Below are 13566 nucleotides of genomic sequence, written 5' to 3'. Positions count from 1 at the left end.
CAGGAAATCTGTTCAGAGAATATGAAAAATATGGTGATCAGATGTTAGGTATGTAGATGATATTGTAGTGCTTTGAAGCAAGTTCTTGCCCCAAACATGGAGGCAAAATGTTACCATAAGGAGGTATCCCCCTTTCATATCTTCATCTGCAGTGTGGGCAAAAAAAAGTATCAAAAACAGACTGGGAGGTGGGGATAAGACTTAGTGGATGTAACACTTGAAATCTTGAGAACTCATGTAAATGCAGGATGGGTATAGTGGCCCAGCTGTAATCCCAGGGCAAGGAAGGTAGAGATGGGTTCCCTGGGACAAGTTGGCTAGCCAGACTAGCTGAAGCAGCAAGTCCCAGAATCAGCAAGAGACCTGTCTCAATATATAAAGTGGAGATAGTGAGGAAAATATGAGATGTCAACCTTGGACCGCACACACATGTACATAAATATGTGTGTGACCCTAACATACACACATGCAAAACTGCATAGACAGATGCAAAAACAAAAACAGGCTGAGTGCCAGGATGTGGCACAGTTGGCAGAGTGCTTGCCTAGCATGCTGGAAGCCCTTGGTTTGATGATCCTCAACACCATGTAGAAATGGGCATGGTGGTAACACAGCTGTCATCAATCCTAGCACTCAGGAACTGAAGACAGGATGATCAGAAGTTCAAGATCATCCTCAGCTACACAGTGAGTTCAAAGACAGCCTGGGATACATGAGATTGCACCTCAAAAATAAAAAATAAACCAGATAAGGCAGCACACAGGAGGCAGAGGCAGGCAGAGATCACTCTGAGTCTGAGGTCTCCCTGATCTACATATTGAATTCCAAACTGAGCTACACAGTGAGCCACCGCCTCAAACACATAGAAATAAAATAAAAACACAAAAACATAAACTAGGCAGGGTGGAAGAAAATAAAACTAAGAGACTAAATGTAACAAGAAAGGTTAAGACTTCCCAGGAAGATTCATAATAAAAGACTCGAGGGAAGGGTATCAAGCCTTTAACTCTGCTTAGTTTTATCTTGCTCAGTAGAATTCACAGTGGTGTATGGCCAGAAGTGGTAAAGCAATTGCCTAGCATGCACGAGGCCCTGGGTTCAAACTCCAGTATCACAAAATGATGATGATGATGATGATGATGATTATAATGGTGATGCTGAATTCCTGATAACTGAAAGCAAGTTAATCTCAAGCCAAATATTAGAGATGCCACAAGAAGCAGATATTTTGTCCCAAGGTGTGGTCTACCTACTTAGCAATCGCAGCTGCCAGTGTGCAAAGAGTTAGCTGGGCCTCACTTTCTCCTCACAAAGAGGAAGAACATGGCTCTGACCCAAAAGAAGGCACAGTAAAGGCAGTTATAGGCTCCCCTTTCTACTCATGTCCAGACTTCCTTGACAAAAGTCACATGATGATAGACAGATGAGTGCATGAGCCAAACACCCCAGGGTGGGGGCTGCTGTGCTGGCTGGCTGATGTCCTAAGCCCATCCTTATATTGACTTTCCCTGTAAACTTGCACTTCCCAGATCAGCCACAGGTTCACCTCACATGATGAACACAGCTATCACAGAGGTGTAAGGCAGGCTTCTGATACTACTGTGAGTCGTTGAGGAATGGGGAGGAGGGTCTACTTTACAGGCCCACACCACACGGGCAGGTCCCAAAGTGGGAAGGGGTATCTCATTTCAGCCTGGGGTCCCCGGAAAGGAACACAGCCACTTTAACCAGGACCCCCAGCCTCTGCGTGGCAGTGAGCGTGCATCATCAGAGCAGCTGCTCTGCCCTCTCACTGACTCCTTACGTGGCTCTACAGACTACAGTGAAGGGGTGGCCATTACAGTGCAGTTACCAATAAACCAACATGACTGTCCAAATGATACAGATATCGTGATCGCTGTTTACTTTGAAGACTGTGGTAGGCTGAACAGGTCCCCACCAGGCTGGAGATGGAGCTCACACATTAAGGCTTGTATGTTTGAAGCCCTGGGTTCAATCCTCAAAGGGAGAGAAAAAATTATCTGGGTATGGAGGCTGACGCCTTTAAATCCCTAAGAACCTTATGAAGTGGATGTAGCGGCACACACTTTTAATCGCAGCACCCAGAAGACAGTGGCAAGCAGACCTCTGAGTTTGAGGCCACCCTGGTCTGTAGGACAAGTGCCAGGACAGTCAGGGCCACAAAGAGGAACACTGTCTTGGAGGGAAAACAACAACAACAACAACAACTTATAAAAATGGCCTTGTCTTTGCTGATACAATTAAGGATCTGAAGAAAGGAAAGAATATCTTTTAAAAGTTGTCTTTTAACTGGTATTCAAGTGTGCATATGCACAAAATAAATGAATGTAATTTTAAAATAAGAATTTTTAAGATCCATAACTACTGGATGGGAGCTGGGAATGGTGGTGGATACCTATATAGCCCCAGCACTCTGGAGGCAGAAGCAGGAGTTCAAGGCCAGTATGGGATGCATGAGACTATCCCCAAACCAAACCAAACAAACAACAAGTCACTGCCAGATGGAATGGTAATAGCAGAGCCAAATGTCCCATATAAAGGATCTTCTTTAGGAAATGTTAGCCAAATCAAACAAAAACTCTAACACTTACAACTATAAATCAGGCTAGGGATGTGGCTCAGCAACACAGCACTTGCCTAACATGCAGAAAGCCCTGAGTTCTGGCCCCAGGACTGGATAAAGAAAAAGGTGGAGTAAATATTCAGTAAATAAAAAGTAAATTAATACATAAATCAAACTTCCAGGGGCTGGAGAGATGGCTCAGAGGTTAAGAGCACTGGCAGCTCTTCCAGAGGTCCTGAGTTCAATTCCCAGCAACCACATGGTGGCTCACAACTGTCTGTAATGAGATCTGGTGCCCTCTTCTGGTGTGCAGGAATATGTGTAGACAGAACACTTATATATAATAAATAAATAAATCTAAAAAAAATAAATAAATCAAACTTCCAGAATTAAAAATATTCCTTTGAGCTGGGCAGTGGTGGCACATACCTTTAATCCCAGCACTTAGGAGGCAGAGACAGGCAAATCTCTGTGAGTTCGAGGCCAGCCAGGTCTGCCAGGTCTATATATATTCCTTTGAAATCCAAATCTATCTCTCTCTCTCTCTCTCTCTCTCTCTCTCTCTCTCTCTCTCTCTCTGTTTTTTGAGACAGGGTTTCTCTGTGTAGTTTTGGTGCCTGTCTGGATCTTGCTCTGTAGACCAGGCTGGCCACGAAATCACAGAGATCCACTTGGCTCTGCCTCCCGAGTGCTGGGATTAAAGGTGTGCGCCACCACCGCCTGGCTGAGAATCCAAATCTCTTTAACTCACTTGGGTTTAAGTTCAGCAAAGTCAACAGCTCCAAAAATCTTCAAAGAACACAGAGAAATACTCTAACAACAGACTTAGATACATCCACACCAGAACATACACATACAAAATTGTGAACAGGACATACTGGCCCTTTCAAGTAGGTTTTACTTCCACCTACAGGCCCAACAATTATTAAAAATTACATAAATAGGGCAGGGTGAGAGCTCAGTCAGTAGAGAACTTGCCACAAAGGCAAGAGAAAGTCAGTTCAAAGCCACCTAAAGCCAGATGCTGTAGTATGCTCATCTGTAATCCCACAGTTCTAACTTCCCATGCATTTATAAAGACTGAGAAAGTCAGGAAAGAATTGGGAGAAGTTTTTAGAAGTGCTATCTATGTCAAAAAATTTACATAAAGAATTCCTTTCACATACCTGTCAGCCATGGCTTTCCACTTGAAAAGCAAATTACTTGAATCACTGATGGGCAGGTCCAATCTCTCCTTAAAATATTTAACCATGCCTTGCTCCTCCAAAAGAAGAGGCACTCGGTAGATGGAAGAAACATCATGGATACAGATGACCTGATCAATGATAATAAAACATCTTTCTTAATACACCATTGGAATAAGACAAAACTCAAGAAATGGTTTATACTAAAATAAGAAAGCTATGTGTTGGGGCACAGGCCTAATTCCAGCTTCCCGGGAAGCTGGGGCAAGAGGACCATAAGAAATTCAAGGCCAGCCTCAGCTATACAGCAAAATACAACTTCAGAAAGAAGGGAAGGAGAGCAGGAGGGAGAGAGGAAGCAGTAATGAAAGAAAGAAAATAAGAAAGGGGTTGGGGATTTAGCTCAGTGGTAGAGTGCTTGCCTAGCAAGCACAAGGCCCTGGATTGATTCCTCAGCTCCTAAGGGGGAAAAAGACAAAATAAATAAATAAATGAATGAATATGTGCTGGAGAGATGGCTAAACACCTAAAAGTATTTGTTGTTCTTTCAGAGGACCTGGGTTTGACTCTCAGTACCCACAAAGTAGCTTACAACCATCACTGTGGTGGTTTGAATAAGAATAGCCCTCATGGGCTCAAATATTTGAAAACTTAGTTACCAGGGAGTAGAACTGTTTGAAAGGATTAAAAGGATTAGGAGGAGTAGCCTTGTTGGAGTAGGTGTAGCCTTGTTGGAGTAGGTATGGCCTTGTTGAAGTCACTGAAGGTGGGCTGAGATTTTTAAAACCCATGCCAGGCCCAGTCTGTTTCAGTCTTTCAGTCTCTCTGTCTCTCTGTCTGTCTCCCCCTCCCCCTCCCTCCCCCTCTCCTCCCTCTCCCTCTCCTCCCTCTCCCTCTCCTCCCTCTCCCTCTCCTCCCTCTCCTCCTCCCTCTCCTCCTCCCTCTCCCTCTCCCTCTCCTCCTCCCTCTCCCTCTCCCTCTCCCCCTCCCTCTCCCCCTCCCTCTCCCCCTCCCTCTCCCTCTCCCTCTCCCTCTCCCTCTCCCTCTCCCTCTCTCTCTCTCTCTGCCTGTGGATCAGGATGTAGTTCTCAGGTATTGCTCCAGTGCCTGCCTGCATGCTGCCAAGTCCCACCATGATGATAATGTACTAAACCTCTAAAACTACAAACAAACCCCTAATTTAAATACCTTATCTTATTGGTTGGCCAGGAGTAGTGGCGCACACCCTTAATCCCAGCACTTGGGAAGTAGAGGCATGGGGATCTCTGTGAGTTCAAGGCCAGCCTGGTCTACAAAGTGAGTTCCTGCTGTTACACAGAGAACCCCTATCTCAAAAAACAACAACAACAACAAAGGAATTTCCTTGGTCGTGGTGTCTCTTCACAGCAATAGAACAGTGAATAAGACAATAGCTAACTTCTGTTCCAGAGGATCCAAAGACTTCTTCTGACCTCTACAGGCACCAGGCATGCATATGGTACTCATACATACATACATGAAAAACACTCACACACATAAAATAAATAAATCTTAAAAAAAATCAAAAGAAAGAATGTCAATGGAAGAAGGGAAGAAAGAAAAAGAAGGATGTACTGTTTACATCCTTTTGACATAGTACTGGGTGTAAGTCATCTAAAGATATAGTATTTAGGAGGCTGTCACAGGTTATATACAAGTACTGCACCGTTTTGTTTTATTTTTTACATTGCTTGAGAGAGAGCATTCGCACATGCAGCACACATGTGTGTGGAGATGAGAGGAAAACGTGCAGGAGTTGGTTTTCCCTTCCACCGCTATGGATCATGAAAACTGGAACGCAGATTGTGAGGGTGGCACCCAGGCCTGCACCATTGTCTTGCAGGGACTTGAGCACTGGAGGAATCTGATATTCCTGAGGCGTCCTAGAACCACCAATCCCTTGCAGATGATGAGAGAGGACTGGAACTGTCTGGTCTTAGTCCCCAGTTCCTGGCACAAGCTTCAAAAACTTCTCAAATTTCCTGAGTGAAGCAAGTGTCTTTCCTGGTGGTCCTGAGAAAACTTCCAAATGGCCACCAAAGAAAAACCAACCAAGTGATTAGAGGACTACCAACCAATATCTCAGGAGGGGAGGAGGAGGGAGACTGAGCTCAAACACATGGCCAAATAATCCACTAACCATGCCTCTATACAAATATTCCAATAAAAACTCTGGAGAAAGGGCTGGAGATAGCTCAGTGGTTAAGAGCACTGGCTGCTCTTCCAGAGGACCTGGGTTCAATTCCCAGCATCCACATGGCAATTCATAACAATCATGTAACTCCAGTCCCAGGGTCTCTGAGGGACCAAGGGACCAAGCACACACATAGCGCACAGGCATACATGCAAACAAAACACCCCAACATATACATACATACATATATACATACATACATACATACATACATACATACATACATACATACATACCTCTGGAGAAGCCAGGTGTGGTGATACACACCTTTAATCCCAGCAAACAGGAGGCAGAAACAGGCCTGGTCTAGTTTGAGGCCAGACAGGGCTAAATGAGACCCTGTTTGGTTTATTTGGGTTTAGTTTTTTGTTTTTTTAAATACCTCAGGCTGGCACAAACATCTAATCCCAGCATTTGGGAAGCAGAAGCAAGAGGATCAAAGCCAGCATCTATTATATTGCCCAGTCTAGGCTACTGAGACCCTGTTTATATATAAAAGCTGGTGGGGGTGTTGGGTGTGGGCGTTACTAGGTAAAGGAGCTTAGCACCAAGCCTGATGACTTGAGCTGGATCCTCCACGTGGGCACTATGGCACACAATGCACACACTCACACACAAATGTAATTTAAAAAAATTTTTTTCGGAGCTGAGGACTAAACCCAGGGCCTTGTGCTTGCTAGGCAAGCACTCTACCACTGAGCTAAATCCCCAACCCTAAAAAAAATTTTCATAAAGTTGGGCATAGTCACACATGCCTGAAATCCCAGCATTTGGGGGAGCTTAAGGCAGAAAGATCAGAAGCTCAAGGTCACCCTCCTCTGTGTAAAAGATGGAGACCAACCTGGACTACATAAAACACGGTCTCAAGGAAGTTAAAAAATAAGCCAAATGGTGGTGGCGCACACCTTTAATGCCAGCACTGAGAGGCAGAGGCAGAGGCAGGCAGAACTCTATGAGTTCGAGGCCAGCCTGGGCTACAGAGTGAGTTCCAGGATAGGCTCCAAAACTACATGGAAAAACCCTGTCTTGGAAAAAAGAAAAGAAAGAAAGAAAATTGAAAAATTAAAAACGTAGTGAGCTGACATGAGTTACGTGTACCGCCCAGTGCGGCCCCAGAAGCACCACACTTAGACAGACCTTGTCTTGCAGAGGTGTGTAGGAGATTGTTATCCCTGCTGCTGTAGTTGCTTTTGCCTGATGTCTGCCACCTTGTTCCCTGTTCCCTTCTCTCTGGTAAATTTACAAGGGCACAGTGCCCATGGGGAAATTAATCACACCTGTTAAAGACTGCCTTTAAGCTACAGTGTTTTTCACTAGGCCTAATTAACGGCTTTTAACATCCTCTCAAGAACATGCGACAGGGTACCTAGAGGCATTTAACAATCTACCAAATCCCAAATAAACGCCAAAAATGTTCTGCCATCTCTGGGTTCGATTTTCCCAACACCACAGCTATAAAACCAAGAGTTCTTCACTGGTTTGAATATTGCTAGTCAGACTATAGTGCATTACTGTGCATGTACCAGGGCAGTTCCAAGTGCCAAGATGTCACCAATATGTGGTTCCATCCCAATTACTAATCAAAGCTAAATCTCAGAGGATTCAGTGTTGGAGGACTTTTCTAGTATCACCAACACTGAAAAAAAAATCGGCAGGCATGGTGGTGGATTCCTATAAACTCAGTATTTGTGAGATAGAGGCAAGAGAATCAGTTTCAGTCCAATCTGGGCTACATGACACCCATTCTAAAAACAAAAACACTACCTAAATCTCAAGCCAAGCATGTTGGCACTCACCTGTTATCTCAGCACTCAGGAGGCTGAGGCAGGAGGATCACGAAATTGAAGCCAGTATGGGCTAGACTATGATGACCTTGTCTCAAAAGTGGAAGGGGGCTTAATGGCTGTTGTTCTTCCAGAGGACCCAAATTTGGTTCTCAGAACCTGAATGGAAGCTCACAACTGTCTGTAACTCCAGTCTCAGAAGATCTTACACCCTCTTCTAGCCTTTCTGGACACCAACCATGCACAAGGTATACAAATATGCATGCAGACACGCATTCATACACATAAAAAAACCACTACATCTGTAGGCAACTGCAACTTCAACAAGTAGAAAGCATGGAGTTATCTACCCATTCACCATGCTGTGACACACACACCCTGGGAGGTAGAAGCAGGAGGATCAGGAGTTCAAAGTCATCTTTAGTTACATAGAGAGTTTGAGGCCAGCCTGAGCTACAAGAAACTTTGTCTCAAAAATAAATAAGAAGAAAAACAAGACTGGATCACTGGGGCTGAAGAGATAGCTCAGCGGTCAAGAGGACTTACAGCTCTTGCAGAGGACATGAGTTAGATTCCCAGCACCCACATCAGACAGCTCGAAACCACCTGTAACTCCAGTTTCAGGGGATCCGATACCCACAATTTCTTTGGACACCTGTACTCACTTATACAAACCCACACACATACATATAAATTCAAAATAATAAAGATAAATCTTAAAAAATAAGAGACTTGGATCACTGTTACAGGTCTTAGACTCCACAACAGCCACAGTTGGGACTCTATCTTCCTCCTCTAAGCTCTCAGCAATCCAATGCAAAATGTTTTATTTATCTTTTTCTGTTCTGGAAACCAGGCTGTATTTGCTTAATCCACATGCAAAGCACTGTCTACCAAGAGGAAGAGTACACAAAACAACTGAACCAAAACAAATTGACCCAGACATTAAGAGAAGAGAGAGAAAGAGACAGAGAGAGAGACAGAGACAGAGAGAGACCCTTCTTTTAAAAGCCAGTTCAGGCTTGGAAGGCTCAAGCAGAGGACTCTATCAGCTCGCTCCCCGAGAACAGATACCCCATTAGGCATCTGTAAGAGAACCTAGAGCTCGAAGAAAGGTTTTCTAGCAAGCCTCACCCTGATCCTGAGCTTCAGTCACACCACTCTTTATAAACTGTAGCCAACTGTAACCCCTCATACCATGAGCTTACTGGGAACAAGAGCGAGAAAGAAAAAGGAAATTTAAATGTCAGAATACCCAGGTTGGAAGTCCTGCAGACAGAAGGCCAGAGCCTAAATTAGGGTAATTTATGGAGAAATGAAATCAGCCAGGCCACTTATATGAACCGAAAACATAGCGTGAATGTCAGCATACTGGGTGATTTAAAGTGTGTTAAGCTGTAACAGGTACAAAAGAAAACCGAATGAAGCAGTATGTGTCCTGGCAAAACAAAGCATGAAAAAAGGCTAAGGAGACAGCACACAGTACTCTTACTAGAAGTTCACTGAGCTAAAATGTCCACCCTGAGCCTCAAGGGACAGCTCATGACTGTTTTCAGCACATGGCATGTAGGAGAATCAGGAATTCAGGTCAGCCTGGGTTACATGAGACCGTGTGGCTCAGTGAGTAAAGGCATTTGCCACATATCCTCACACCCTGATTTTGATCTCTGAAACCAACCTAAAGCTAGGAGAGAATGGATTCCATCCACAAAGTTGTCCTCTGATCTCCACACACGGGTCATGGCAGAAGCTCTCTCTCTCTCTCTCTCTCTCTCTCTCTCTCTCTCTCACACACACACACACACACACACACACACACACACACACACACACACACAAAGTGAATCAACAACTTTTAATCTAAGGAGCACCAAGCACCAACCTGATCAGGGTCCACATGACAAAACATAGAAATCTTCTCCTTCACAGCCATCTCGATGGGTGCTGAACTACGGCAGATAATCTGTGAAAGGCAGTGATGCATGGGTCAGTAAATGGGAACAGGGCTGATCAAACTGCCCAAGTCATCGACAGAAAATCATTCTATGCTTTGTTTTCTACAAGAGACTAGACCAAGGATGCACTTGTTCACTCTGGGCACCCCGCTGGCCGCTAGCAGAAGCACTTCTCCCTAAGTTCAACAGAAGTCTACCAGAAAGAACTCCGAGCATCCAAATGTCTCTGGCGGACCTAAAGCTCTACAGGGCTGTTTCATTAAATAGAAGAGGGGGTAGATCCAAAGTTAACAAACTTTCACGAAAGGGTCCCACAGGAAACATTTTAGCTTTCCAGGGAAGGCACTGGGGATCCTACTATGGGCTGTGCCAAAACAGCTACAGACTATATGCAAATAAATAAGTAATTGTGTGTCCATAAATTTTTATTTAGAAAAATAGGCAGCTGTACTGGGCCATGGTGGCACACACCTTTAATCCCAGCACTCGGGAGATGGAGACAGGTGTATCTCTGTGAGTTTGAGGCCAGTCTGGTCTACAGATCGAGTTCCAAGACAGGCTCCAAAAGCTACACAGAAACTCTGTCGAGAGAGAGAGAGAGAGAGAGAGAGAGAGAGAGAGAGAGAGAGAGAGAGAGAGAGAGAGAGAGAGAGAGAGAGACCCTGTCCTGAAAACCCAAAAAGGCAGCTGCTTTGTGGACCCCCGACAAGCTGCTGGCTGTAACTGGGTTACCTATATAGGAACACATGAATGCTTCTTAGACTAAAGCTCAGAGCAAAGATAGCCAGTCCTTGAAGGGACACAGGAAAATCCCAAGGCTTCCCATTCACTCTGAAGGAGCCAGGAACCTTATAAATGACAGAGCATTGCTGTATCTTGTCTGCTATAAATGGAGCCAATTTAAGGATAAAGAAATACTCGTTTCCTGGATGCCAGATACAAAGTTTGCTGTCCCAGGAGCCATTTGAGAGGGACAAATGACTCAGATGTTAAGTTAAAGATTCAGGTATGGGACGGGGGTATAGTTCAAAGGTAGAGCATGTGCTTAGTAGGTGCAAGGCCCTAAGTTCCATCCCCAGCAGCCAAACCAAAGAGTAAATAAGCCATTCTTAGTGGGTGTTCTAGCCTGTGAAACGCAGGCAGGTCCTACTCCAAAAGACCTTGGAGACAAACTTAGAGACCCACTGTGCTTAACTCACCAGATCTGGAGACAAACCCAAGCCCCTCAGCAAGCGGACGCTGTTCTGTGTGGGTTTGGTTTTTTGTTCCCCAGTCGCACTGGGCTAAAAAGAAAGAACAAATGGACAATTTATGGCTCTTGAACTTCAAATGGAGGTCACCTAAAATATCAGTGCAAAACTGACCAAAGTTCGCTAGCCCCATACTTATGTGGAAAGGCCCACCTGTGGAACGAGGCTGACGTGAATGTTACAGAAATTCTCTTTTTTGGCTTTAAACTGGAACTGTCGGAACGCTTCCACAAATGCCATTCCTTCAATGTCGCCAATAGTGCCTCCCAGCTGAGGGGGGAAAAGGAAAATAAGGCACAGATGACCAAACATCTCCCACAGTCCACAAACCAACGAAACTCTCTTGCTTTTTAAGTTAGTTTTCTGTTGAGATGGGGTCTGACTATATAGTCCTGGCTGACCTGGAACTCCCTATATAGAGCAGGATGGTTCTGAAGTCAGAGATCTGCCTACCTCTGCCTCCCAAGTGCTGGGATTAAAGGCATGTACCACAATGGCCAGCTAAATTAAGTAATTAATTACTTTTGGGGAGAGTTTCATACTGTAGCCCAGGGTGGCCTGGACTTCTACATAGCCCAGGCTGGCCTTGAACATGTAACATGAGCCACCACACCTGATTTAGAAATAATTTTGTTTTGTTTTATTTTTATTTTTCAAGACACGGTTTCTTTGTATAACTCTGGCTATCCTGGAAATCTTCACTCTATAAACCAGGCTGGCCTGTAACTCAGAGATCTGCCTGCCTCTGCCTCCTGAGAGCTGGTTTTAAAGGTGTGTGCCACCATCCTAGCTTTAGACATAATTTTAATAGACTGAGGGATAAGAACTGAAGTTTAATACTTTCACAAGAACAGAAGTCTAAAAATGTTAAAAATCATTAAATTATACACTTAAAATGAATGAAATTTTATGATATTAAACTTCAATAAAACTATTAATAAAAAATCCTGGGCTGAAAAAAAAATCCTGGTCTGGTAAGAAACATCTGTAATCCCAGCACTGGAAAAACTGAGGCAGGAGTATGAAAGGACCAAGCAGATGCCATAACAGGCTGCTCAGTCTTCTCTCGGAGATCAGGCCTCAATTTAAGTTTTCTGAGAATTGAGCAAGCAGTTTCTGGGAAGGCCATGAACAAAAGACATAGTCTTTGCAATAGCTCCCTATCTGCATGTACTCTGACCGTTCAAGGTTCAGCCAACTGTTTACTGTCTGGGACCCCCCACCAACTTAGAGCTATGTGCATGAGTCAAGGACAGAGCCTGGGCCCCTGAGCAGCCCCCACAGTCAGTATGTGCTGGGCCAGCCAGCCTCCATGGCAGCTCAAGGACAGAGCCTGGGACTTGTCCAGGCCCCGTCCCTAAATGATAACTGTAACCCCCAACCAGTAAATTCAAAGGTTACACACCCTCACCCAATCCATATGATGCAAAGACTTGTACCACCCTGCCTGCGGTTTTTCCCTTTAAAAACCCCTCACCCTGAGAGCTCAGAGCCATCCTTCTTCACCCGCTGTGTCGAGTGTTGAACACGGACCAAGCCCGGGCTTGCTAGTTATCAATAACCCCCTGTGTATTTTGCATTGGGGTCTCGTGATGTGGCTACAACAATCACAAGTTCAAGACTAGCCTGGAGTACATATATCTGACCTCAAAAAAAAAAAAAAATCCAGGCATGGTGACAAAAAGAAGGTGAGGCAGAAGGATGGACTGTCTTGAGTCTGAGGCCTTCCTGGGCTAAATAGTGAGTTCTAGGCCAGCTTGGGCTATAGTGAGACTCAGTCTCAAAGAAGAGACAGAGAGGATAGAGAGAAGGCTCGGTGATGAAAAGAAAGCACTGGCTGCTTTTCCGGAGGACCTGGGTTCAACTCGCAGCACCATGGCAGCTGACCACTGTCTGTAACTCCAGTCCGAGAGGCTGCTCCCCTCCGTCCCTGGAGAATGTACCATGTACACAGGCATGGTACACAGGCATACATACAGGGGAGCCACCCCCACAGAAAAATAAGATGCTAACAAGTAAAGCAACTTTTAAAATCATCAAGACAGGAGAGAGACAGGGACACAGAACCCACAGGCAGGTAGAAAGTTCCAAGGGCTGGCAAGATGGCCCAGTGGGTAAAGGCACTTGCCACCGAGCCTGAGGACCTATGTTTAAGGGACCCTGGGACCTTACCAGGTAACGAGAACTTCCTCTCACAACTTTTCCTCTGACCTACACAGGCATACCCTGGCATGCACACTGTGACACATGTATGTGCACACACACACACACACACACACAGAGTAAATAAATGTAAAAGAAAAATTCACAATAAAAAATGAATGTAATGAAAAGAATCATCCAAAACAGAGACCACAGAAGAGAAAGGTAAGACTATTTCTACCAATGGTCCTAGTTGGAATAAAATACTCAAATCCTGTGATGAGAAAGGTTGATGGCCACCTGTTTCTGCTTGGGTGGTTCAATGGATTGAAATAGTGATGCTGGGTGGTGGTGGCCCATGCCTTTAATCCCGGCACTGGGGAGGCAGAGGCAGGCGGATCTCTGTGAGTTCAAGGACAGCCTGGTTTACAGGGCGAGTTCCAGAACAGCCAGAG

At 44.9% G+C, this 13566-nt stretch overlaps 1 protein-coding gene across 6 annotated transcripts in view; it reads right to left on the bottom strand.

The window, feature by feature from the left end:
• Ctps2 (CTP synthase 2) overlaps nucleotides 1-13566 on the bottom strand; it is a 125660-nt gene that overhangs the window by 89052 nt on the left and 23042 nt on the right. For all 6 annotated transcript variants that reach the window (XM_042268977.2, XM_042268980.2, XM_042268978.2 and 3 more), the window contains exons 5-8: nucleotides 11123-11239; nucleotides 10919-11002; nucleotides 9647-9727; nucleotides 3751-3899 (exon numbers count right to left, since the gene is read on the bottom strand). In XM_042268977.2, the coding sequence (XP_042124911.1) occupies nucleotides 3751-3899; nucleotides 9647-9727; nucleotides 10919-11002; nucleotides 11123-11239 (431 nt within the window). The remainder of the gene's footprint in view (nucleotides 1-3750; nucleotides 3900-9646; nucleotides 9728-10918; nucleotides 11003-11122; nucleotides 11240-13566) is intronic.

Source organism: Peromyscus maniculatus, chromosome X (genome assembly GCF_049852395.1).
Source record: "Peromyscus maniculatus bairdii isolate BWxNUB_F1_BW_parent chromosome X, HU_Pman_BW_mat_3.1, whole genome shotgun sequence".
Classification (NCBI taxonomy): Eukaryota; Metazoa; Chordata; class Mammalia; order Rodentia; family Cricetidae; genus Peromyscus; species Peromyscus maniculatus.
The sequence above is the reverse complement of the archived record's forward strand: the minus strand, read 5'-3'. Positions and strand labels throughout refer to the sequence as shown.